This window comes from Lampris incognitus, chromosome 9 (assembly GCF_029633865.1).
Source record: "Lampris incognitus isolate fLamInc1 chromosome 9, fLamInc1.hap2, whole genome shotgun sequence".
Classification (NCBI taxonomy): domain Eukaryota; kingdom Metazoa; phylum Chordata; class Actinopteri; order Lampriformes; family Lampridae; genus Lampris; species Lampris incognitus.
Window position 1 is genome coordinate 52,902,989 of NC_079219.1, and position 25,695 is coordinate 52,928,683.

The 25,695-nt window shown below is 46.3% G+C and overlaps 1 protein-coding gene across 1 annotated transcript in view; it reads right to left on the reverse strand.

Moving 5' to 3' along the window:
• The window catches only part of creb5b (cAMP responsive element binding protein 5b), a 73,909-nt gene that overhangs the window by 20,331 nt on the left and 27,883 nt on the right, over window positions 1-25,695 (reverse strand). The window contains exons 5-6 of the mRNA XM_056286827.1: window positions 16,115-16,241; window positions 9,346-9,456 (exon numbers count right to left, since the gene is read on the reverse strand). Of these exons, the coding sequence (XP_056142802.1) occupies window positions 9,346-9,456; window positions 16,115-16,241 (238 nt within the window). The remainder of the gene's footprint in view (window positions 1-9,345; window positions 9,457-16,114; window positions 16,242-25,695) is intronic.

Genomic DNA, 25,695 nt, shown 5'->3' on the forward strand with positions numbered 1-25,695 from the left:
TTCCTAACAGGTATATTTCCCAGCAAAATGAAAAGAGCAAAAGTCATTCCTATTTATAAATTGGCAATAGACATCTAATTCTCCCTCTGCTTTCCCAGTTCTCAAAAACTTAAGAAAAACTATCTGTGCGAAGGCTCGATAATTTCATAGAAAAACACAATTTACTGAGTGACCATCAGTATGGCTTCAGAACAAATAGTTCCACTTCAATGGCAATGATGGAACTGGTAGACGAGATGAGGAATATATTGTGGGGGGTTTATAGACTTTAAAAAAGCATTTGATACTATTGATCATGGTTTATTGATGAGGAAACTGGAGCGATATGGTATTAGAGGGATAGCATACTCATGGCTAAGAAGTTTCCTTGATGACAGATATCAATATGTACAAATAAATAACACCGAATCTGATTTGTTGAAGGTTACTTGTGGGGTTCCACAAGGTTCAGTGCTAGGCCCTATACTGTTTATATTGTATATAAATTATATTTGTAAAGTGTCTAAATTGTTAAAATGTGTTTTATTTGCTGCCGACACTAATTTATATTGCTCCGGGAAAAGTTTGGAATACAGTGGACAGGGAATTGAATGTCTTAAAGAAATGGCTTGATATTAACAAGTTATCAGGGAATTTAAGTAAAACAAAGCTTATAATTTTTGGTAATTGGCAAATCAATAATCAAGTAAAAATTATGATCAATTATGTTGAAATAGAAAGACTATGAAAATAACTTCCTGGGTGTGATAATTCATCATAATTTATGTTGGAAACCACACATAAATAATGTTAAAACAAAAATGTCTAAAACCAATACAATATAAAAAAAAAAACAACTAAAGATATCTTGAATCAGAACTCACTATATATACTCTGTTGTTCTCTTATAGTTCAGAATCAGAATCAGAAATACTGTATTCACCCCTGATGGGAAATTGGTTATTTGGGAAATTGGTGCCATACATTACCTACTGTGTGGAGGTCTGTGGAAACAAAACCAACACCAATCCAATTGTCATGCTACAGAAGAGAGCTATAAGAATTGTAAATCGATCGGATTATTGTGAACCAACCAACGCACTATTTATTAACTTACATGCTTTTTAAGTTTTGTGATCTAGTTGAACTGCACAGATAATGTACAAAACACAAATAATGTATTTCCTCGCTGTATTCAGAGGTTGTCTGAAACTAGAGACAGCATGTATGAATTGAGGGAATAGGTCTGTTTAAGAAAACAAGATTAAGGACAAATACAAAAAATAGATGTATATCTGTCAAAGGGGTTAACTTGTTGAATGGTCGTGAATTAAGAATGTGTAGTTCACTTTGCAGAGTTAAAAAAATGCATAAAAATAAGATAGTAAACGAATATAAAGGTGAGGTATGACCATTATTTTGTATAGCATAAACCTCGTAGTGAAGGGTTGCCTATTAGAATATGTTATGTAAAAAGGGTCGGTATAATAAGATAAAGCTTCCACCTACACCTTTTTGGTCAATGTTTTTTTGTTTTCCTTTTAATTTGATGTCTTATTGTTATTTATTTAATTCTATGTACATTTATTTTGGAAAATAGCTGTTGAGAAAAATGTTTTTTGTTAATAAAGGACCAAAACAAATTACTTCACCTAGTAATATGATCTTATTATTATATTCTTATTTTATTTCTGCTCTTGTGTTTATTCCTCATTGCTATCTGTTCATAATTTTGATGTTATCACCCTCACTCTGAACACTATGAGCAGCATTTGTGTTTTTCTTATTACATTTTACCCCACATTTTGTTGTCTTTGTGCTGTCTGCTGCTGCTGCACAATGCAATTTTCCTACAGGGCTAAACAGACCTTATCTTATCTCCCCCTCCATTCACATGAGTGGATAGTGCAGAGGCCAGTGGTGCTTCGAGGGAGGTTGGGCGGGGGGGGGGGGCAAATGGTAGCCAGTCCGGCCCGTGTGGCAACGGCGGCTGGTTAAGCCAAGCCAGGGACCTGCCGGACCCCGTTCTTTTCACGGGCTCTGAACCATGACCAAACACACACACACACACACACACACACACACACACACACACACACACACCTCTCCCAGCAGCACAGCTAAAACAACATGCAGTCATCCAAAGACAAACAGACGTGACACTGCCCCAGTGCCTGCCGCCCTGGTCCCACCCGTCACCCCACCCTCAGACGGACACACACGTCCAAACACACTCGTAAATGCGGCACACACACACACACACACACACACACACACACACACGGCTGCCAGGAAAACTCCTCTATTAACTTCACATTGTGAACTTAAAAGGCCCGTTTTAAAAGTTTGCTTCACTCGATTTTAAAACGTAGAACCTACTCCAACCGTGTCATTTAGCGCTTTAGTTAAAGTCAGTTTCAGCCAAACATTTGTCACAATCTGGGAGGAGTCGCTCGCCGACTGCTGACATCTTTAAAACACATAAAACCGAGCCGAGTGTCCAAGACGGCGGCTCTCCAGATGGAAAACAGCCACAGCAGGGTGCAGCAGGGTGCAGGGTGTTGGGTGTGCTCTGGCCTGTGGGCCGGATGAGGTGGAGGTGAGCCACGAGCATGTCCGATCCTATGTGTCTATACGGTATTTAACACAGAAGCCAATGTCCATTTTTCAGTCGGGGTCAAAATCGGCGCCCCCGGCACCGGTGCTGCACTGAGCAGAGCCAGGGAGAAGGGCCATTACTCTGTGTTTCAGCTCCAGTGAGGGTAAATTGGCAGATACACGCCGATTCGATATTGGGAGCTTCTCAATTCTGCACTCTGCTTCTCTGAAACTGTACACTCCCACTAAGTATGGCGAAACTTCTCTGGGAAAGAAAGCCACTTCTTCATTTTGTCGTTTTCCAGCTGGACAGTTACAATGAATGTGTTCTCTGCATTGAACCCACCCTGCTGCATAGGAGCAGGGTGGGCAGCTGCAGCACCCGGGCCAGCTGTACTTGGCCAATTACCCTACTCTTCTGAGCCGTCCCGGTTGCTGCTCCACCCCCCCCTCTGCCGATCTGGGGAGGGCTGCAGGCTACCACATGCCTCCTCCCGATACACGTGGAGTCGCCAGCCGCCTCTTTTCACCTGACTGAGGAGTTTCGCCAGGGGGACGTAGCGCGTGGTAGGATCACGCCATTCCCTGCAGTTCCCCCGAACAGGACTGACCAGAGGAGGCGCTAGTGCAGCGACCAGGACACACACCCACATCCAGCTTCCCACCCGCAGACAGGGCCAATTGTGTCTGTAAGGACGCCCGACCAAGCTGGAGGTAACACGGTGATTCGAACCGGCGACCCCCGTGTTGGAAGGCAACGTAATAGACCGCTACGCTACCCGGACGCCCCCCTCCCCCTTTTTTAAGACAATGACAATAAGGCTCCCCCTTCTGTTGGACCCTGTGCCTTTGCCTTGTATTATTGTATCTCGGCATCTGACCATGTTGCTGTGGTCCCCGTGTCTCCCCGGCGTGGATGATACAAGAGGCCGCCCACCACACGTGCGCCAGAACACATTCCTGTGTTTACTACATTAATCACACAAACATACCGGACCTCTGTCAAACACTATTTGCAAATGCTCCTCAAGGTTTGTTTAAGCCCACTTAGGGCACCAGATGTGTGGGGTTTGACTCAAAGCGCATTACTGCGAGTGCCAGAAAGACTATTGGAATTGTTCACAGACACAATCAAATGCACAAACCACTGTGCAATCACTCACACACACACACACACACACACACACACAAACACACACACACGTGCATTCTTCAACCTTAACCCTCCAGCGCTCAGCGAAGCGCGGTCGCAGCCTGCAGATTCAGCTGTGCTCTTAGCTCACCGTCCCTCTCCGATGACATCATCCCCTGACAATGCCACCATTCATGCAGATGTTGCTCACAAAACCTGGAGCTAGACTCTCTTTTGTGCGCTGCTCTCCTCCCCGCAACCCAGGGGTTTAGCCAGAGGTGCACCTCTACGACAGGCGGGGGTGGGGGGTGGTGGGGTGAACGGGACATGTGATGGAGTTGTACTGCTCACATTAATGGCTTAACTACTTGCATATGACTTCATAAATGACAGAATCCATCACTACGTAGCAGAGATGAGAGTTGGCGCTGCGCTTGTTGTTACGCAACTTCTCATTTGCTTGACTTTTGTATCCACAGCGTGTCTCTTAGCACTTTCATCTTCACCCGTTCAAAACGCTAAGGGTAAAAAAAAACCAAAAACACCACCAAAAAAAAACCAAAACGTAATTCTTGGCAACCCGCCTTTTAATGACGGTTACCCGTTGCCGCTCTCGAACCCCCGCAGCGACGTCACGACGGTTTGGTTTTTACAGGCGAAATGTAAAGAGCTGCGTTTCTTCTTTTCTTCCCTTTTTTTCTCTTCTTCTTCTCTCTCTCTCACTCTTGGAACACTTTGATTTTTCTGTCCCCCCGTGTATTATGAAATGTTTCTTTAAGAGGCGCTCTGTTTTTTTCCCCTCCTCAAGTAAAAAGGAGTACATTTAGAGCACGCCAAGAATTATGTCATCCGCCCGTCCAGTGCCAGCCCCACGGCCCGAAGAGCTGCCGCGGCCTAGGAACATATAGTATTGTTTACCTCATAAAAAACTCAGCACCTAGTCTGACGCTTAGTGACAAATTTATTGTCCTTAGTAACAATGTAAACAATAGATAATTAGGGAGATAATAAATAACACATTTTCATACACCGGCTCCAAAACAGACCTCTTTAAATCCCTCTGTCTTTGGTTAGCCGAGGGAAGAAAAAAAAAAAACAGAGGATAAGGGAAGCATGAACCTTGTATGAAAAAAAAGAAGAAGAGAAAGTCGACAATGCCAAAGCACAGTGCTTTGAAACGGGAGTCACTCGCTTGCGATGACTCACATCCCATAACTGGCATGTAGGACCAGCTCGATAAGGGCTTGTTTGGGCTTCCTCTCTAACAGAATTAGATAGCGAACGCCTTTCATCATGCAGACAAAGATATCAAACTATCTGAGCAACATGTGTTTTAGGAAAAAATATGCTGTGTGTGTGTGTGTGTGTGTGTGTGTGTGTGTGTGTGTGTGTGTAGTTGTGCGCGTGCACACCACAGCTGCATGCAACGCTTGTGCCGATGTGAGTATCTGTGGTGTTTGTTGAGTGTGTGCATGCTTTTTGCATGCAAGTGTGTGTCTGCATATCAGCCCGTGTGCATGTGCGGTTGTTGCTGTGGGCCTGGGTGTCCACGTTCGTGTCGATCTGATGGCACGAGTTTGCATGTGAGCGTTTGCAGTTGCAATAAAGTTTGCACCTCCCCTGCACACATGCATTTGTGTGCAGGGGAGGTGTAGCTGTGTGTGTGTGTGTGTGTGCGTGTTCCTGAACTTCTATCTTTGGGAGGACCAAGCTGAGTTTTTACCCATCAGAGTGAGGACATTTTTGCTGGTTCTCACTTCTTTAAAGGTCTATTTGGGTAAGGAGTTAAGGAGTTAAGGGTCTGTTTAGGTAAGGGGTTAGGGTTAGGGTAAGGTTAAAGTCAGGTTTAGGCATGTAGTCTGAAGGTTAAGGTGTTAAGGTGTAAGGAATGACTGTAGTCAAGGTAGAAGTACAAGAATGTGTGTGTGTGTGTGTGTGTGTGTGTGTGTGTGTGTGTGTGTGTGTGTGTGTGTGTGTGTGTGTGTGTGTGTGTGTGTGTGTGTGTGTGTGTGTGATAGAGAATGTGTGCGTGCATTTATGTGTGTCTCGATGAATACGTGACACGGTGCTTAGGCGCGTGATGCAGAGCCAGAGCGGGCGTTGTATGTGACCACTTGTCAGGGGCCGTGGCGGACAGCCGGCCCAGGGCGGTGATGTAACGCTCTGGCCTGCGAGCTGTGGAACTTGGCCTCCTCTGCACCACGTTTCCTCCGTGCTGCAAGGGTCAACTGTCCCGCTATCCCCAACGCGCGCACACACAACACAACACGCACAAAACACACTTCATTCCCTGGATACGGCAGAAAAGACCCCCCCCCCTCCCCCCGCCCGGCACCTCGACACCGCCGGGCAGCCAGACCCCTCACAAATAAAACACACTTGACGAAAGCTAACAGAGCGCCTCAAAACCGGCACTACAAACTGACGGCAAAGCTAAAACAGTACACACAAGCCAGCTTTTTCACCACAACATGAGGCTTTGACTAACCACTTACACAATGGCACTTAAGGAGAAATGGAGGGAAAAGAAAACATAGATGGGCGGCGTTTGTGGGGGGGGGGGGGTATGGTCCTTTGGCCCAGAGAGCACAAACACAGAGGCCTGTGCAAGATGCTGCGATATGGGTCCCAGAGGGGCCGCAGCAGCCCCCTCAGCTCATTAAGTATTTACACCAGAGACAGGCCTCTCTGCTGCTCAGGCCCACCGCAAAATCAATTAGCCTTCATTAGCCCGGGCTCTGGGACCGCCGCACGCTCCCTCTGGCAGGGGAGGGTTAGCCAAACTGCAGAGGGCCTCTGGTTACCACAGTGTGCACGCACACAGACACACACAGTCGGGCAGAAACACGGATAACACACAGCGGCACGCATCCAGGCTTGCACATATGCACCAAAGAAGGTCTGAGAAGAAGTCCTCTAATGTGAACCCAATCCTGCTTTCTCGTATTTTCCTCGCCGCCGCTTCGGTATCTCGGGATATCAGTATCTTCTGTCAGCTTTCTACTCTCCTCTCGCTCTGCCTGTCTATTCCCCTTTACGTCTATCGAAGTCCCACTCCCGTCTTTCTCTCCCCCCCCCCTCCTCTCGTAATGTAAACGTTGGGGGGGGGGGGGTGCAGGCCCGTGCCCTGCGGGTGTGGGGTTACAGTGCGGAGAGTTCCCATTGGCGGAAAGTCAACACAGCCGGGGTAATGCGATTAGGGCCGGATCGGGGGCGTCGCAGGGGACACATGGGCCTGATCACGGCCCAGGTCATTCGATAGTGCGGCCGTATTTATCGACCCCGGCCCGGGCGCGGATATTACAGACATTAGAGACCCCCGTTTGCCGTCCTTATGAAAACCCCGCGCTGGAGATCGCGCCCGATAACGCAATTAGCCTCTCGCTTTCCCTCCGCAATCGCAAAATTCCATCAGTGCGTTCAGACATCGGGGAGCGAAATCTGAATTGATCCCCCGTTTGGTTGCCACGCACTGTCTGCCGATGGTCAACTAACCAGAAAGTTGTCGGGTAAGCGGTGGGGGTCTGCAGCCGTTTTCTCTCTTTTTTCCCCCCCGACTGTGTAGTTTATGTCAGGACTAACAGTGCATTTACAATTCAATTACACAGATAGGAAGGGGGGAAAAAACAGCACAAAAAAAACAAAAACAAAAAACGAGATGTGTCTGGATGACAGCCAGCGGGGGAGATAAGCCCGATACACTAATATTGTGTTACCCCCATCGTGTTACCATAGGAACAGCTGAGGAGACTCGAAAGACTGCAAAAGATGATCAATCTTGGGAGAGTAAGAGGAGGACGGGAGAATTAAGTGCCCCGAGAATGCTCCCGCTCTCCCCTATCAGAGCCATAACTCTCCTAATGACCGCTATCTCTTCTTCCTGCCTCCGACGTCTTTGTCTCCAGCAATCACAGCACCATTAAAAACACAAAGAACGGCCAGCGCTTCTTTTCTTTTTTCTTTTTTCTTCCCCCTTCCCTTTTATCGTCGCTTGTCTTTTTGATATCCAAGTCTCGACACTTGTTCTTATTTCTGTGCACGGATATTTCCATCTTTTTTCTTCCCTTTTGTGTTACTCGTCCGTTTCCACAACAAATTGCGTGCTGCTAAGCTATTAATCATGCAGTATTGCTTATAGTCCCTCATCTCTGTCCGGGACTGTACTGCTGGCACATGCAGCAGCGGGTGTCTAAAGTGAGGAATTAAGAATCAGGAGAAGGGAGACTTCACTGATTCTCCCAGGCCGGGGGGGGGGGGGGTAGTGTGCAACCAGCTGGTGCAGCCCATTGATGTAGGTAGGGTAAAAGTACCTTTCGTGGGATATTTTTTGGCAGGGCATTGAACCCGGGCCTTAAAGATAGAAGACGCCAGGTAAGCATAGCGGTCTATTCCGTTGCCTACCAACACGGGGATCGCCGGTTCGAATCCCCGTGTTGCCTCCGGCTTGGGTGGGCGTCCCTACAGACACAATTGGCCGTGTCTGCGGGTGGGAGGCCGGATGTGGGTATGTGCCCTCGTTGCCTCAATAGCCCCTCCTCCGGTTGGTCGGGGCGCCTGTTCGGTGGGGGGGGGGCCGGGGGGAATAGCGTGAACCTCCCACGCGCTACGTCCCCCTGGTGAAACTCCTCACCGTCAGCTAAAAAGAAGTGGCTGGTGACTCCACATGTATCGGAGGAGGCATGTAGTAGTCTGCAGCCCTCCCCGGATCGGCAGAGGGGGTGGAGCAGCGACCGGGACGGCTCAGAAGAGTGGGGTAATTGGCTGGATACAATTCGGGAGAAAAAGGGGTGGAGGGTGGTGAAGATAGAAGACGATCTCTGCAACCCTCTTCTCCACTTTCACCCCTCCTTCATAGCCCTTCTAGCTTACACACACCCGATTCTGTACTCTTAGTCTCCCACCAATCCAGTCTCCCTTCTGCCTCTCCTCTCTCCCAGCCCTGTCACATTCCCTCTGCTCTAACTGCCTGCCTTGAGAGGGATGAGGTCATTTGATTTTCCCCCCGCTGTGTTAAACTAGTGCTAACAAGTTGCAGGACCTACAGAGCATGTTCTGTACATTAAGATATACATCAGGCAGTCGGTGGGCAGTCCAGCCGCAACCACATAAAGAGTCCTTTATTCCAGCCACAGTCTCCGGCACTGCGCTGGCAGGTTCAGGCACAGCTCTGAACCCACACCAAATGATGAAATCCACACAGAGCTAAGCGCACAGCTTTGCTGGCACAGCCCAGTGGAAAAGAGAGTTGCAACACATTGAGCATATGTGAGTGTGTGTGGGTGTGTGTTTTTATGAGTGCAAGTGTGTACGTGCATCTGTGTGGAGCGTCCTGTATATACATGTATGTACATGTGTGCGTGTGTGTATCTGCTCTGTGTATGGACCTGTGTGTTAGTGTTTGTGTATGTGTGTTAGTTAGTGTGTGTTAGTGTATGTGTGTAGTACAAATGTGAATGTAATCCTATTTCTGACTTTATGTGTGTATATGTGAGTGTATGTGTGTATTCAGAAGTTCATATTTATTAGGGTTTACATAGATGTGTGTGTGTGTGTGTGTGTGTGTGTGTGTGTGTGAAATGTATGTATTACACTGTGTGCGTATGTCAACGACAACAAAGAGACAAAGCGGAACTCACAAGTTTGGCTTCTGAGTGCATGGAGGGAACGTGATTGGATGAGCAGGAGTTGTTGTGGGCGGGGCCTTGCATACCCATCATATTGGAGCCCATGGACATCTGTCTCTCCATCTGAGGACCACAATAACAATGGCTGCTGAGACAACATACAGTCACACCTGCAAGTCAAGAGGTTCTGCAATGCATTCTTCACCAAACTGTAACACGGTGGTCTTAACCAAACTGTAACACGGTGGTCTTAACCAAACTGTAACATGGTGGTTCTCAATGGAGTATCTCACACCGCTAGATTTCTATTCTGCCATGTAGTTCATTACATTCACCAATTGTGTAAGGTGTGTATATATATATATATATATATATATATATATATATATATATATATATATATATATATATATATATATATCTCCATCCGTTATCCGAACCGCTTATGCTGGAGCCTATCCCAGCAGTCATTGGGCGGCAGGGGGGAAAACACCCTGGACAGGCCGTCAGACCATCACAGGGCCAACATACACACCCACACCCACACACCTAGGGACAATTTAGTACGGCCGATTCACCTGATCTACATGTCTTTGGACTGTGGGAGGAAACCGGAGACCCCGGAGGAAACCCACGCAGACACGGGGAGAACATGCAAACTCCACACAGAGGAGAGCCGGGACGACCCCCAAGGTTGGACTACCCCAGGGCTCAAACGACCTTCTTGCTGTGAGGCGACTGTGCTAACCATATATATATTTATATTTATATTTAAATACCAGTTATCTAATTAGAAGCAGTGTTTGAATCATCAGTACATTTGACATATTTAAAGTATGTAGTGTATACTGCATACTGTTGGGGCATACTATTCAGTACACAGAATGCAGTGTGCTCTATGTACATTACCTTTAATGACCCCGCATCCAAGCAGAGGTAACCCTTCGTAACACCAGAAGAATATTGTCACTTTCAAATTAGAAAAACGTTGTTCATCTGTTTTATTTCAGCCATAGCTCTTTAATGATGCTAAAAAAAACTATTTTTCATGAAACTGTTAAGGTTGGATTTGAATTTGCCAACTCCAGCCACTGCTCCTCCTGCTTTGTTGTCCGCCGTATTGCTTTGGAACATTTTCCCCTGGCAAGTCATTTTCATGGGAACAACAAGGGCACTAAGAATCATAGCCATGCATATATTTTGTCCATGTAGTATGTATGCACATACCTTTCTTGTGCTGAATTTGCATACAAACAACGTGCATACCTTTCTTGTGCTGAATTTGCATACAAACAACGTGCATACTAAAATTTATATACTACAATTAACACTCTGCTTTGTACTATATACTAACAGAATATACTGCACACTGACAGTAATAAATACTGTTTAGTACGTTCTACACCATCAAAATCCATTCAGTATACAGCATCATTCTATTATACTATTAATTAACCTGTGACAAAAGGTGGGTATGACTTGTGCAAATTATGTCTCCATGGTAACCACGCAAAGACGCCATTTTCTTCTGTAGTATTGTCCAGTCGATTCATATTAGATTTTTTTTTTAAGAGAATATAGTGGCCTCGATTTTTCCAATACTACAAACATTTTATCTTGTGAACTAAAAACTGAGGCGGCACGGTGGCGCAGTGGTTAATGCGGTCGCCTCACAGCAAGACGGTCCTGGGTTCGAACCCCGGTGTAGTCCAGCCTTTGGGGTCGTCCCGCCTTGGGGATCGTCCCGGGTTGTCCTCTGTGTGGAGTTTGCATGTTCTCCCCGTGTCTGCGTGGGTTTCCTCCCACAGTCCAAAGACATGAAGGCAGGTGAATCGGCTATACTAAATTGTCCCTAGGTGTGAATGTGTGGGCCCTGTGATGGCCTGGCGGCCTGTCCAGGCTGTCTCCCGGACTCCCGCCCAATGACTGCTGGGACAGGCTCCAGCATCCCGTGACCCCTATTGGGATAAGCGGCTTGGATAATGGATGATACTATAAAGCATGTACTACGGCTGTAGTACGGGTATTCGGAGACACAACCAGTGAGTTTTTGGACCTGGCACGACAGGTGAACATAATCGTCTACCTGGCAAAATAGAAAACCAGCGGTGTTGTGGGGCCCTGAGGACTGGGTTGAGAACTAGTACTCTAGCATTCAGGATGAGCCTGTTATCACCGCTACTAGAAGAAGAAAGAAAGAAAGCCACTTTATTCGACACTGTATTCTTACAATGAATGTATTCTCTGCATTTAACCCATCCTGTTGCATAGAGCAGTGGGCAGCTGCAGCGCCTGGGGACCAACTCCAGTTCCTCTTTCCACTGCCTTGCTCAGGGGCACAGACAGGAGTATTAACCCTAACATACACATCTTTATGTATATACTATCTAGCCTTCAATATTGTGTCTATGTCTTTTGTGTCTTTAGGTTGAACAGCCTGTCAAGAAAAAAATCCTTGTTGCAAGGATGAGAGCCGACATCGTGCATATAGATGGCTCGGGGTGATGAGACGAGTGAGCATGAGAGGCTGATTTCACACGACAAGCTGCCCTGTGCTCAGCTCCGTGTGATGACAGCTAGCGTTGACCCCAAACAGGAAGCCAGCAACCCAGGGACTTAACACAGGAAGCTGGTGCAAATAGACTGGTGTGTGTGTGTGGGGGGTGAGTGTCCATGACACTAACCCATCAAAATCCCCCTCGGTGTAGGATGTGTGATTAAGTGAGAGAGATGCTAGGAGGTGCAAGATGATTTTGAGGGTGCCCATAAGCGGGTCGGGATCTTTATTTGTAAGCTGCTAAGCACTCGTCCTCACCCCCACCCCCCAACAACCACCGCCCCGCCCTTTCCCAACTTCCTGGATGACCCTGGACATCAAGGCCATGCATCCACTAGCAGAAGCCTGAACGCTGCAGAAATCAGCTGGGCGAGCTAACAGGGGTGAAAGGTCACCTGTGCTAGGTGGCAGTTTAAGGGGGTATTAGGGAAGCAGTGTAGCACAGAGAACTTTGTGTCGGTTCTGTGAGCAGGCGCAAGCATTTACGCGTGTGACTGTCGATACGTTCTTCTGTGCGTTTCTGTTTGACGCCGGCGCGGGTGAGCGGGGTGGTGCGAGCTACGAGCCGTTGAGCTTCAGGCTACAAGTGCGTTTGCCCTCGTTGGCAGCAAAAAGAGCCCCCACCCCCACCCCCTCCCATCCTGACCCCCGCTAGGCCCCCTGTCTGCAGAGACCCAGGCACTAGAAACCTGCACACCTCTTTAATTGCACTAAGTGTGTTTTGTGTAAAAATATCACCCGAACCTGCACCCCTTTCCTGAACCGTCAATCTTCCCTCCTCAAGTCGCTTAGGTCCTAATTTAATAAACATGGAAGGTTTTTTTTCCCTGCACCATAAACACGGGCTGTCTTGTGTTACAATGAGAACATATGTTGTATCATTAGAATTCTGATATGCTGGGCCCGCTCACGGTTGTTATCGTTCCCCGCGTCCCGCTATGGTCGCTCTAAATCTTTTTCGGCTTAATTACAATAAAGTGTAAGCTCGACACCCAGGCTGAGAATCCCATATAACCAGAAGAAACAGCAGCAGCCATGATGAATGCCCCTCTAGTGTGTGACCAGCAAGAAGCAGGGGTGCAGTGGAGGCTAAAACCCCGTTGACTCAGATCAACTTCATTTTTAATTTTCAACCAATAAAAAAGGTCTACCCACATTTTAAGTCGTTCCAATTATGATTTCACTTGCACACGATACGGTCTTACAGGGAAAACAATATGGCTAAATTAATACTTAGATTCTGATTTGACCACGGTGGTCATTTTGACCAGTTTGGATTTTCAAGGTTTAATAACTTTGTGAAAGAGAAAAAAGATACAGACCTGCCACGCCCTGAATGCTCCTAAAATCGCATATATTTTCATTAAAATGAGTTTTAGATCAATTGCACAAAAAAAAGTTACAAGATCTACCTAAAATGACCATGAGAGGTCAAAATGGCGGCTGGTAAATTGTGTGTCATTGTGGGCGTCATGTCACTATTTATGACATGTGTTGGTCGCATAATTTCCTTTGTGAAGTTCATTGCTCTGTCCCAGAAACACACACGTGTCCTCCAGTGCAGAGTAATAGTCTAAATTTGATTTTTGATTATTTCCAACATGTCTGGTTACAGACGCCGTTTCAGACACACCGGCAGTATTTACAGCCATTGGACAGCGGCCATTTTAGATTGTTTGAAAAATAGTATTAAAAGTTGTTAAAATGTTAATTTTGGTGTCAGTTTCATACACACGTACTAACATACACTACCGTTCAAAAGTTTGGGATCACCCAAACAATTTTGTGTTTTCCATGAAAAGTCACACTTATTCACCACCATATGTTGTGAAATGAATAGAAAATAGAGTCAAGACATTGAAAAGGTTAGAAATAATGATTTGTATTTGAAATAAGATTTTTTTTACATCAAACTTTGCTTTCGTCAAAGAATCCTCCATTTGCAGCAATTACAGCATTGCAGACCTTTGGCATTCTAGCTGTTAATTTGTTGAGGTAATCTGGAGAAATTGCACCCCACGCTTCCAGAAGCAGCTCCCACAAGTTGGATTGGTTGGATGGGCACTTCTTTGAGCAGATTGAGTTTCTGGAGCATCACATTTGTGGGGTCAATTAAACGCTCAAAATGGCCAGAAAAAGAGAACTTTCATCTGAAACTCGACAGTCTATTCTTGTTCTTAGAAATGAAGGCTATTCCATGCGAGAAATTGCTAAGAAATTGAAGATTTCCTACACCGGTGTGTACTACTCCCTTCAGAGGACAGCACAAACAGGCTCTAACCAGAGTAGAAAAAGAAGTGGGAGGCCGCGTTGCACAACTGAGCAAGAAGATAAGTACATTAGAGTCTCTAGTTTGAGAAACAGACGCCTCACAGGTCCCCAACTGGCATCTTCATTAAATAGTACCTGTTAGAGCCTGTTTGTGCTGTCCTCTGAAGGGAGTAGTACACACCGGTGTAGGAAATCTTCAATTTCTTAGCAATTTCTCGCATGGAATAGCCTTCATTTCTAAGAACAAGAATAGACTGTCGAGTTTCAGATGAAAGTTCTCTTTTTCTGGCCATTTTGAGCGTTTAATTGACCCCACAAATGTGATGCTCCAGAAACTCAATCTGCTCAAAGAAGTGCCCATCCAACCAATCCAACTTGTGGGAGCTGCTTCTGGAAGCGTGGGGTGCAATTTCTCCAGATTACCTCAACAAATTAACAGCTAGAATGCCAAAGGTCTGCAATGCTGTAATTGCTGCAAATGGAGGATTCTTTAACGAAAGCAAAGTTTGATGTAAAAAAAATCTTATTTCAAATAAAAATCATTATTTCTAACCTTGTCAATGTCTTGACTCTATTTTCTATTCATTTCACAACATATGGTGGTGAATAAGTGTGACTTTTCATGGAAAACACGAAATTGTTTGGGTGATCCCAAACTTTTGAACGGTAGTGTATGTAATGTATTAATATTTCAATTGGGTATTTATCTTGACAGAATATAGAGATTAAAAACCGTGGAGGTCATTTTGACCGCCCACGGTCATTCTAGTAGTTTTTAAGTTCGGGTCGTTGTTTGGGACTGATTCAATATTTATTTTCAGGGTTTTTTTTTTAATATATATACATCTTTCACGTTTTATAGGCCTGGTTACATTTGTTAGATTAGCAATATGTTTTCCGTTTTGTTTTTTAGGTAATATTTTCACTTTTTCAATTTTGCTACTCAAGTTCGACTGCTGGAATAGGCTCCAGCATCCCCGCGACCCTGCGAGCAGGATAAGTGGTTTGGATAATGGATGGACGGAAGTTCCACCATGTCTCTCTGAAGTTTAAATTGTTTAAAAATAGTATTATAGCTGTTAAAATGTTAATTTTGGTGTCAGTCGTTTCCTAACAGACATACTAACATATGCAATGCATATCTCAATTGGGTATTTATCTTGACAGAATATAGAGTTTAAAAACCGTGGCGGTGGGTGTCATGGTAGCGTGGTGGTCTATTCCGTTGCCTACCAACACAGGGATCGCCGGTTCGAATCCCTGTGTTACCTCCGGCTTGGACGGGCATCTGCACAGACACAATGGGCCGTGTCTGCGGGTGGGAAGCTGGATGTGGGTATGTGTCCTGGTCGCTGCACTAGCGCCTCCTCTGTTCGGTCAGGGCACCTATTCGTGGGGAGAGGGGGAACTGGAGGGAATAGCGTGATCCTCCCCACACGCTACATCCCCCTGGCGAAACTCCTCACTGTCAGGTAAAAAGAAGCGGCTGGCGACTCCACATGTATCGGATGATATATGTGGTAGTCTGCAGCCCTCCCCGGATCGGCAGAGGGGGGTGGAGCAGCAACCAGGATGGCTCGGACAAGTGGGGTAATTGGCCGGGTACTCCTGGGGAGAAAAAGGGGGGGAAATCCCCCCCCCCGAAAAAAACAAAACAAAACAACAACAAAGACGTGGCGGTCATTTTGACAGCCCACGGTCATTTCAGGTGGGAGTGAAATCCCGGTGGTTGTAGCATTAATCTGTGGCTGTGCATCACTGACCAGTCATAGTTCACCCAGTTTCATGGCTGTAGGCAAAGTGTGCGATGGAGCAGTGTGTCTCACATTCAACAGGAGTTTGTGTGCGTGAGTCCATGTGGGTTTATGCGTCGCACGTGTGAGCGTCTGGGCGTGCGGGCGTGCATGTGCGCACGTGCGAGGGAATGTACTCTGTGCTCCTTTGTGTACTCACAGGCATTAGCACAGCGGAGGAGCCGGGCATGGTCGGGTCTGGCAGGGTGCCAGGCATGGAGGCTGGTAGAGGCTGTCTCTGTCTGTTCCTTAGGTGCAGCAGTGAGGATAGAGAGCCAGGGACAGGCCTGAGAACACAACACACACACACACACACACACACACACACACACACACACACACACACACACACACACACACACACACACACAAAGCAATTGAAACATATATTCTGTTTTGTTGAAAGCTTAAGAGCTGACAGAAGAGTGTGTGTGTGTGGATGGGGGGGGGCTTTAAAAGTCTAGCTGATGTTGTACAATGAATGGGTAACTTATTGTTGACAAGACAACCACAACAATGATGAGAATTGATCGCAGTTGATAAAAAGCGCCACAGTGATGGAGGCCATGTTAGAAAAGGAACATCTCCGTCAGTGAGTGCAAAAGTGTGATCAACACCGGCGGATCCATGAACCTTGTTTCAGGTCTGCAGGAGAACCTGGTGCTGACATCATTTGTCTAAGTGCTCACGTACAGCAAACCTTATAACCGCATGCACATGTTCAAAAAGGCCAAAGTTCTCTTTTGATTCCCTATGTAAAACTACTACTACTAGAATAATAATAATAATAATAATTCCATTCCATTATCCAAGCCGCTTATCTTACTTAGGGTCGTGGGATGATGGAGCCTATCCCAGCACACTACTGGGATAATAATAATAATTAGTATTATAATTATAGTTCATAATTATTTTATCAATTTTATTTAATAAGAGCTTTTCAAGGAAATCAAAGACTTTACAGACAAAATAGGGTATAAAATTATTTTTTTTAAAAAGGAAGAAAAAACTATGACTATACAATGGCTATACTATGGCTACACTATGACTGCACTATGGCTGTACTATGACGAGCCTACATGAATCCACATGTGGACTGAGAAAGCCAACACTTGATGACTTGAATACATCTCATCTCATCTCATCTCATCATCAGCCGCTTCTCCGGGGTCGGGTCGCAGTGGCAGCAAGCTAAGTAGGGCGCTTCAGACGTCCCGCTCCCCAGCAACGCCCTCCAGCTCCTCCTGGGGGGTCCCAAGGCGTTCCCAGGCCAGAGTGGACATGTAGTCCCTCCAGTGACTTCTGGGTCTACCCCGGGGTCTCCTTCCAGTTGGACGTGCCCGGAAAACCTCCAGAGGAAGGCGCCCAGGAGGCATCCTAATCAGATGCCCGAACCACCTCAACTGGCTCCTTTCGGCGCGAAGGAGCAGCGGCTCTACTCTGAGCTCCCTGCGGATGTCCGAGCGCCTCACCCATCTCTAAGGCTGAGCCCAGACACCCTATGGAGGAAACTCATTTCAGCTGCTTCTATCTGTGATCTCCCCCTTTCAGTCACTACCCAAAGCTCATGACCATAGGCGAGGGTTGGAACGAAGATTGACTGGTAAATTGAGAGTTTCGCCTTCCGGCTCAGCTCCCTCTTCACCGCAATGGTCCAGTACAACGTCTGCATTACTGCTGATGCTGCACCAATCCGCCTGTCAATCTCCCGCTCCACCCTACCCTCACTCGTGAACAAGACCCCGAGATACTTGAACTCCTTCACTTGAGGCAACAACTCATCCCTAACCCGGAGGGAGCAATCCACCATTTTCTGGTAGAGAACCATGGCCTCGGACTTGGAAGTGAATACGCTTAAGTCAAATCCGTTAGCTTTGTAATCGGCCTAAAAATGGCTTATGTTCAGGATTTTGTTATTCATAGGCCTAATACAGACTAGTAATGATTACTACAGTGGCAAAATACTGATGGGGACATAACAGGAGGCCCAGAAACTTGGTGGGGCTAAGCACCCTTTTAAATTCATGCCAGTGCCAAGGAACCGCACGTGTATTTGAAGCCCGGGGGGTCCTTAAAACTACAGACAGCCGTTCTGTCTTAGTCACCAGTTCAGGGCTGCAGCCATCCAAAAACATAGACCACGCCATCTGCACAGGGTGACATCATTTATCCAACCGCCACAAAATTTCTGCCTGTGGAAGAACACCGACTCCCATCTGCACAGTGTTGCTACACCCCACTTTGGTACAGTAACTGCTAAATCCACACTGCCCAAACAAACAACACTAGAATTTACTTTATTATGATTCTCTAATAACCATAATCCTCTGGATCAATTCAACAAATTACCAGCAAGCTTAAATCCATTTCCATGAAATTTTGCACACTCAGATATGGTTTTTTGAGCGTGTTAACATGGTTTAACTGTTAAGTCCATATCATTTGAGGAACACAAAAATTGAATATGTGATTCTCCAATAATCATTATCATCAGGATCAATTCAGCAAATCACGGATCCTTTTAAGTCCAACTCCATGGACATTTGCTGATTAGTGCCCAGTGGAAGTGTCTGGGTTAGCCACATTAAACGGGCCTATGTAATAATTGACCACATCATAGCTGGGATTATGGGTAATAGTGCATGGAGTGACAGCTAGATGGGGGTGTGACAGACCAAATGGTTCCCCCCACCTGAAAAAATACCTGTATTTTCCCAGTCCTAAATATGTGCTTTTACGCTCCAGACACTTAGATTGCTGTGCACACAGGCAAACTCGCAGGACTATTACCATCCTGACTATGTGTCATTTCTGTACAACGTTCCAATTTATCACAATCATGCTCATTCAACACCACATGTGACATCTGACTGGGGCGGCGCAGCACCCAACACCAGGCATGCCAAGGTTTCCACACTGAGAAAGACCATTAAAGTACAATGTGGTTATGCAATGGAGCTGCACACCAGACACCACGCAGTATGCGCTGGAAAATAGGAGGGAGTCAAAACATCAGAACAAGTGGCTGTGAGGTTGCTGGTTCAAATCCCTGATGGAGCTCTGAAAATCTGGACTTTGGAAGTTATTTATAAATGTTTATATTTCCCAAGAACAATCATTGAGCAAGGTTTTTTAAAAAGACCAAGTATTCTCTGTGAACCTTCTGCAGATCTAAACAAGGGCTTATTTAAGTCTACAATAGCAAGTGGCCCATTAATCTAAATTTCTGTTTTGGAACGCTAAAATGCCCTGCAGACTTGTCCACCAAAAAGAACTCTGCAATATTTTTCATATGCCTGTCCTCATTTAAGGTGACAACGTACTTATATCAATGCAAAAACATGCTGCCACTTTTCATAGCTAACAGAGCGAAGGAGATTTTGGGACAGGGGTGACAGGGTTGCTGGTTGTGGTGGGCAGCCTGCGATCGGGCCCTCCAGAGAAGAAAGAGCCCTTTTGAAGCCCGTGCAGGTTTCCCTGCACTGCCCATCTGTCAGCACCGCTCACCTGCAGCATGGAAGCTAGCGGAAAGCACGCCGTGCCTGTCACCACACTTGTGCATACACACACACACACACACACACACACACACACACACACACACACACACACACACACACACACACACACACACTAAAACTTGCAAGAAGAAGAAACACCCACATTTAACTGGCAGCACTACTTCTGGAATTTAACTCTGTGTGTTGACAGTGAAACATAAATGAAGAAATGTTATACTACATGTGGGTGAGAGGCTGTGGTTAAAGTGTGACTGACAATGAGTTTCTTTTTCTTCTTGCGACTGTAAACTTTTCATGCTACCTCTTACATGCATGCATAGACTTTGTTGACACTAACACTTGTCGACACACCCCAGTTAAAATGGCAGGTTTTTGTAATGTAAAGAAAAAAAATGAAACCAAGAAATGATATTAGAACTTTTCGGAACCTTTAATGTGAAATTGCAACCTATAAAAATAAAAGGGAAAAACAAACTGAAAGCTTGCATAAGTGTGCACACTCCTAAACTAATACTTTGTTTAAGTACCTTTTGATTTTATTACAGCACTCAGTGTTTCTGGGTAAGTCTGTCAGCTTGGCACATCTTGACTTGTAAATATTTTCCCACTCTTCCTTGCAAAAATGTTCGAAGGCCATCAAATTGCAAGGGCATCTGTGCACAGCCCTCTCCAGCTCACCCCACAGATCGTCTATTGACTGATCCAAAGACCGCCCCCCTTACTTATTGTTGTTGAGTCAGACATTCTTGACAAAAAGAAACATGGCCATGCAGCTGACGGGGTTCTGTTTAGCTGGGTGCCGCAGTGTATATTAGATAGCTTTGGGGCGTCAGGCAATATAGCTTCACGAAGCTGACAGCGAGGACTACAGTATGTGAGTAAAGGCTATACAATGTTGAATTTACGATCAAGGCAAAACGACGCCAATCGAGGCCGACTCATTCCGGACTCAATGAAAAAGGAAGAAGCCACACATTCTGTGTGTACAGACGGAGGATGACAAGACAACATCCCAGATAGCATCCGGATGTAGGCCACTTCAGGCAGTGATGCGGCACTGATGGTCTTCTTCTGGCCCTGACAAAATGGATGTGAGCCTGAAGTGGCCCACATGTATAATAGCAAATATGGCCCAAATAGGCCACATCAAATTTGGGCCTTTTTTGGCAAAGATGCGGTGCTTTCGGCAACATGTAATTTGGATGTGACCCTGAAGTGGCCCGTGTGGTAAATGGTGATCATGGCCCAAATATCACAAAACAAACATGGGCCACCTTTGGCAGACATGTGGCATATGCGGCACTGCTGTGGCTTGGTTCTGGCCCAGATCTGGCAAACAGGAGTGGACCGCCCAAGTGCCATCATTCCACGCGGTATGTGGGCCGGATGAAAGTGTCGGGTTTGGGACGGGTCCGGGCCACAGCAATTTTGCTATCTGGGATTGCTGCTGCACTAGATAATAACTTTTACTAAAGTGACTTTTCCCATTGGGATGCTAGACATCGTGTATATCCAAATAAATAACACCAAAAGTTACTTCGGGGCAGCACATAGCCTTGACCTTTTCTGGCTAACGATAATTCATGTCATCTTAAAATTATGCCAGCAACCAACCTATCTGTCCTTTTCCAAATCTGTAACATTACCACAGAAATAAGGAGGAAGCGTACCACATAAGGCTGAGTCCTTACCACAGCGGCCTGGGTTTGAATCTGGCCCGGGCTTTTTGCTGCATGTCACTCCCTGCCTTTCCTGTCTCTCCCTACTATCGCTATCAGATAAAGGCAGAAAATGCCAAAAAATAATCTTAAAAAAAAAAAGAAAAAGAAAAAAAAGAACTTGGCTGATGTTGGTGATCTGACATTAGGCTAACTCCTCTATGTAGGTATACATTAGCTAGCTAGCATTTTGCTGACATTAGCTAACTTAAGATGTGATTATATACAATGTAATGTGTCCATGAAGATTTTGACATCAATGTAATGTGACTTTACATGGTAATGTTATCCTCTGAACAGATGTAGGTGTCCTTGGTGATGGTGTTGGTTTGATGGTGAGGTCTACCGCACGGCCTAATCCACTCTTTACATCGGACAAAACTTGTTTTCGGTTTTGGCAATGGAATAAATGCAATGCCTTCCACATGGTCAGGGTATCAAGTGTCGCTTTTACAGGTCCCCCAGACACATCTTTTAACCCTCTTCAAAATGTGGGTTTCTTTTCAACATAGGATGGTCCTAGCACATAGCACATCTACAAGGAAAGGGAAGAGAAAGGGAAAGGGGAAAGTTGACTGAGATTTTGTCAGGTACCAAGCATGCTCAACTGTTATTGGAGCACAGAGTGAAAAGAGGCGGGACTTAGGAAGGGTCAATTGGATTCAAGTCTGGGCTCTGGATGGACCATTTCAGAATGCTGACCTTTTGGTGAAGTCTTTGTTGGTTTGGATGTATGCTTTGGGTTGTTGTCGCGCTGAAAGGTGAAATTTCTCTTCAGCTTTCTAGCAGACGCCTGAAGGTTTTGCACCAAAATTGACTGGTATTTGGAGCTATTCATGATTCCCTCCATCTTGAATATTGCCCCAGTTCCAGCTGAAGAACATAAGCCCCAAAGCATGAAGCTGCCCTCACCATGCTTCACCGTGGGTGATGTGATGATGTGCTGTGTTTTTTTTCTCCTCCCAAATTGTATCCTGCCAATTACCCCACTCTTCCGAACTGTCCCGGTCGCTGCTCCACCCCCTCTGTCCCCACTGAACAGGCGCCCCAACCGACCAGAGCAGGCGTTAGTGCAGCGACCAGGACATGGCTTCGGGACGCCCAACCAAGCCGGAGGTAACACGGGGATTCGAACTGGGATCCCCATGTTGGTAGGCAATGGAACAGACCACCACGCTACCCGGACGCCCGTGCTGTGTTGTTTTTGTGCCAAATATACCTTTTTGGAATTATGGCCCAAAAATTCAACCTGGGTCTCATCAGACCGTAACATGTGCTTTCTTTATGTGATAAAGCTTCTCTCTTGCCACCCTACCCCATAACCCAGACATATGAAGAATACGGGAGATTGTTTTCACATGTAGGGAGCAACCGGTACTTGCCAGAAATTCCTGCAGCCCCCTTTAATGTTGCTGTAGGCCTCTTGGCAGCCTCCCTGACCAGTTTTCAACTTGTCTTCTCATCAATTTCGGAGGGATGTGCTGTTCTCGGTAATGTCACTGTTGCACCATATTTTCTCCACTTGTTGATGATCGACTTCACTATGTCCTACAGTATGTCTAACGCCTTGGAAATTCTTTCGTACCCCTCTCCCGATTGACGCCTTTCAACAATGACACCCGTTCAAGCTCTTTGTGCACCATGGCTTTCGCAGTTGGATGCAAGCAAGAAGATGTCAGGAGAATCCTGCAGGAACAGCTGAACTTTATTTGGGGTTAATCACAGTCAATATAATTGATGGCAGGTGCACACTAACTACATGGTATTGAATCTGATAGGATAATTCTGAACACAGTCACATTCCCAATTATAGAAGTATGCAACCAGGATATTGTACGTTCTGTATCCCCCCCCCCCCCTGAAATATTTCTGGTTGTTTTTCACTTTAATTCTAAAGGTTGCAATTTCACATGAAGGGTGGAAAAAGTTCTGATATGATTTATCTTGGTTTAACTTGTTTTCGCATCACAGAAACCTGCCATTTTAACAGGGGTGTGTAGGCTTTTTATGGCCAGTGTACAACTAGCTTTGCATTATGATGAAGTGTCATGGTGAATTCAGACTTTGTGATTTGATGGTACTGTGTATGCACGTGTTTCAGGGAGTCCAGTATGCATGAATAGTGTACTGGTTTGTGTCAGTTCCAGGAAAAAGAACGTGGCCGCTCTCCCTTGGACCATCTACATACAGGAGACCACTCTCCGATTGATTTTTACGTGATAAATGTTTCATTAATGATTCCTGTGCATTACACGATCAACATCATTTACGCCACTGACATCCGACACCCTCTGAAAAATGCCAATACCATTCCGGCATCGGCTTAAGATGTGGGACTCACAATTTCCATATACATAATTAATACAAACAAACATTCTGGTGGGATTTTTAGAAAACGTTCCACACGGCTTGAGCCTGCGTACTTCTGCACCCTGTTTATGTTTATGTCTGTTTGCCTCTTTATACAGTGTGAACCAGACTGGACTGAATTCATGTCTAGAGTGTTTGTGTTTTTGTGTACGGGTGTGTACATGAGTGTGTGTGTGTAAATGAACACGTGTGTAGGCATGTGTTTTTGTAGGTGTCTGAGCGTCTGGATATGACAAACGTATATGTGTTTTTGTGAGGTTGTGTGAATCGGTGTGTTTCATTGTGTGTGTGTGTGTGTGTGTGTGTGTGTGTGTATGAGCAAAAATTAGTACATGTATGGATTTTTGGGAGAATTTCAATGTTCCTCTGTTCCCTTGCAAGTCATTGAGTGCATATGTTCATGTATGTCTGCACTCATGTGTATGCATGTGTGGTTGTGTGTGTGTGTGTGTGTGTGTGTGTGTGTGTGTGTGTGTGTGTGTGTGTGTGTGTGTGTGTGTGTGTGTGTGTGTGTGAATAATGACAGGCTGTGGCTCCACTGAGGGGATTGATAATAGCCTGGGCTGTGGGCCCCAGGGGAGAGCAGGTAGACACTCTGCAGTCCTGACCCTACACTCTCACATTACCCAGCGCCTCCCTCTCTCTCAGCCCAGCTCCCCCTTCAATCCCCCCCTCATCTGCTCCCTCTCTCTCTTTCTCGCTCCCTCTCTCTCCACCATGACGTCACTGCTAGTCCTTCTCTTCTCCCCCATCTCTCTCTCTCCCCCATCTCCCTCTCTCAGGCTTTTTATCTTTGCTCCATATTCTGTTTCTCAGAGTTGTTCCCCTTCACACCAACAAAATTAAAAGTTGTTGATTTTTTTTTCTTGGTATGAATCTGACAAGAAGCCATTGTGATGTGAAGGCTTTATAACTCTGTTTTTAGACCCCTCACAGCGTACACAACCCAGCCGACTCAAGCCCCTCTGGACCGACTCGCTGTTAAGCTACAAATCCCGTTGTCTGCACACACACACACACACACACACACACACACACACTAAGCTTTACTGTCCTGATACCCACAGTCCTAACTCCAGCTCAAGCACTGGGGACCAGAACACTAGGAGCTTGGCTGCCGTCCAAGAGAAGGGAGAGCGAGAGAGAAAGAGAGGGAGAGAGAGAGAGAGGGAGAGAGAGAGAGGTGCAGTCAGTCCACTGACTCATATCCTTCCCTTCTGACTCCGCTCCAGCAATGATGTAATGCTCTTGGCTTCTCGCCCTCCCCCCACCCTCACTCTCGCTCTCTGCCTGCCTGCCCCCATATTTCGTCCCTCCCTCCCTCCCTCCATCCCTCGCTCTCTCTACCTCTTTTTTCCTTCCCCCTCCTTCACTCCCTCCCTCTTCCAACATCGGTCCACTTGCCTCGCCTCTCCTCGCCGCTCCTCGCCCGGGTGAAGTCACCGCTCGGCCCCGGGTTTTAGACACAGCAGCTCAGAAAATTTTCTGAATGTAACCAAAACAGCCCGGGGCCGAGTTCCAGACGCTTGGGAGACGGTGGTGCAGTCGTCATGGGAACGGAGGTAAACAGCGGGAGAAACAAGGGCCTCAAACAGCTTGCAGCTGCCTGGCTCTCTGAGTAAACACAGCGCAGGACTTGCCCCTGATTTACTGCCTTTAATCACTGCTGGGAGGAGAGTGCCATGGGGTTTTGGACCGGGGAAATAATACGAATCTGATCAAATAAATCAGCCCTAATGGGTTACGACACAGGCTGACTTTTATTAGTGGGAGAGGAGAGGAGGGGATGCTAAGAGGGGATGCTTCGGCATGAGAGACATGTGCAGCAGATCCCGCAGAGGGTGTCCGTCTCACATCGGCGGCGGCGGGGACGGCGGGGGGGGGGGGGGGGGGCATCTGAGTTGACTTTGAATGGGTCTGGAAAACAAGTCCGGGGCATTATGGGTAGTGACAGTCTGATACTAATTAGCGGAGTGGCTTTAGCTGTTTGCTGTTTATTCGCCCGCTCCCTCAGTGAATGATGGAACGATCATATAGGTTTGATTGATTGACCGCAGACGGCGTCGGCTGGTGGCGTCGAAGTGCAGCTGGGTGGCTTGCGAACGTGAAAACACCAAGGGTACGCTACACAC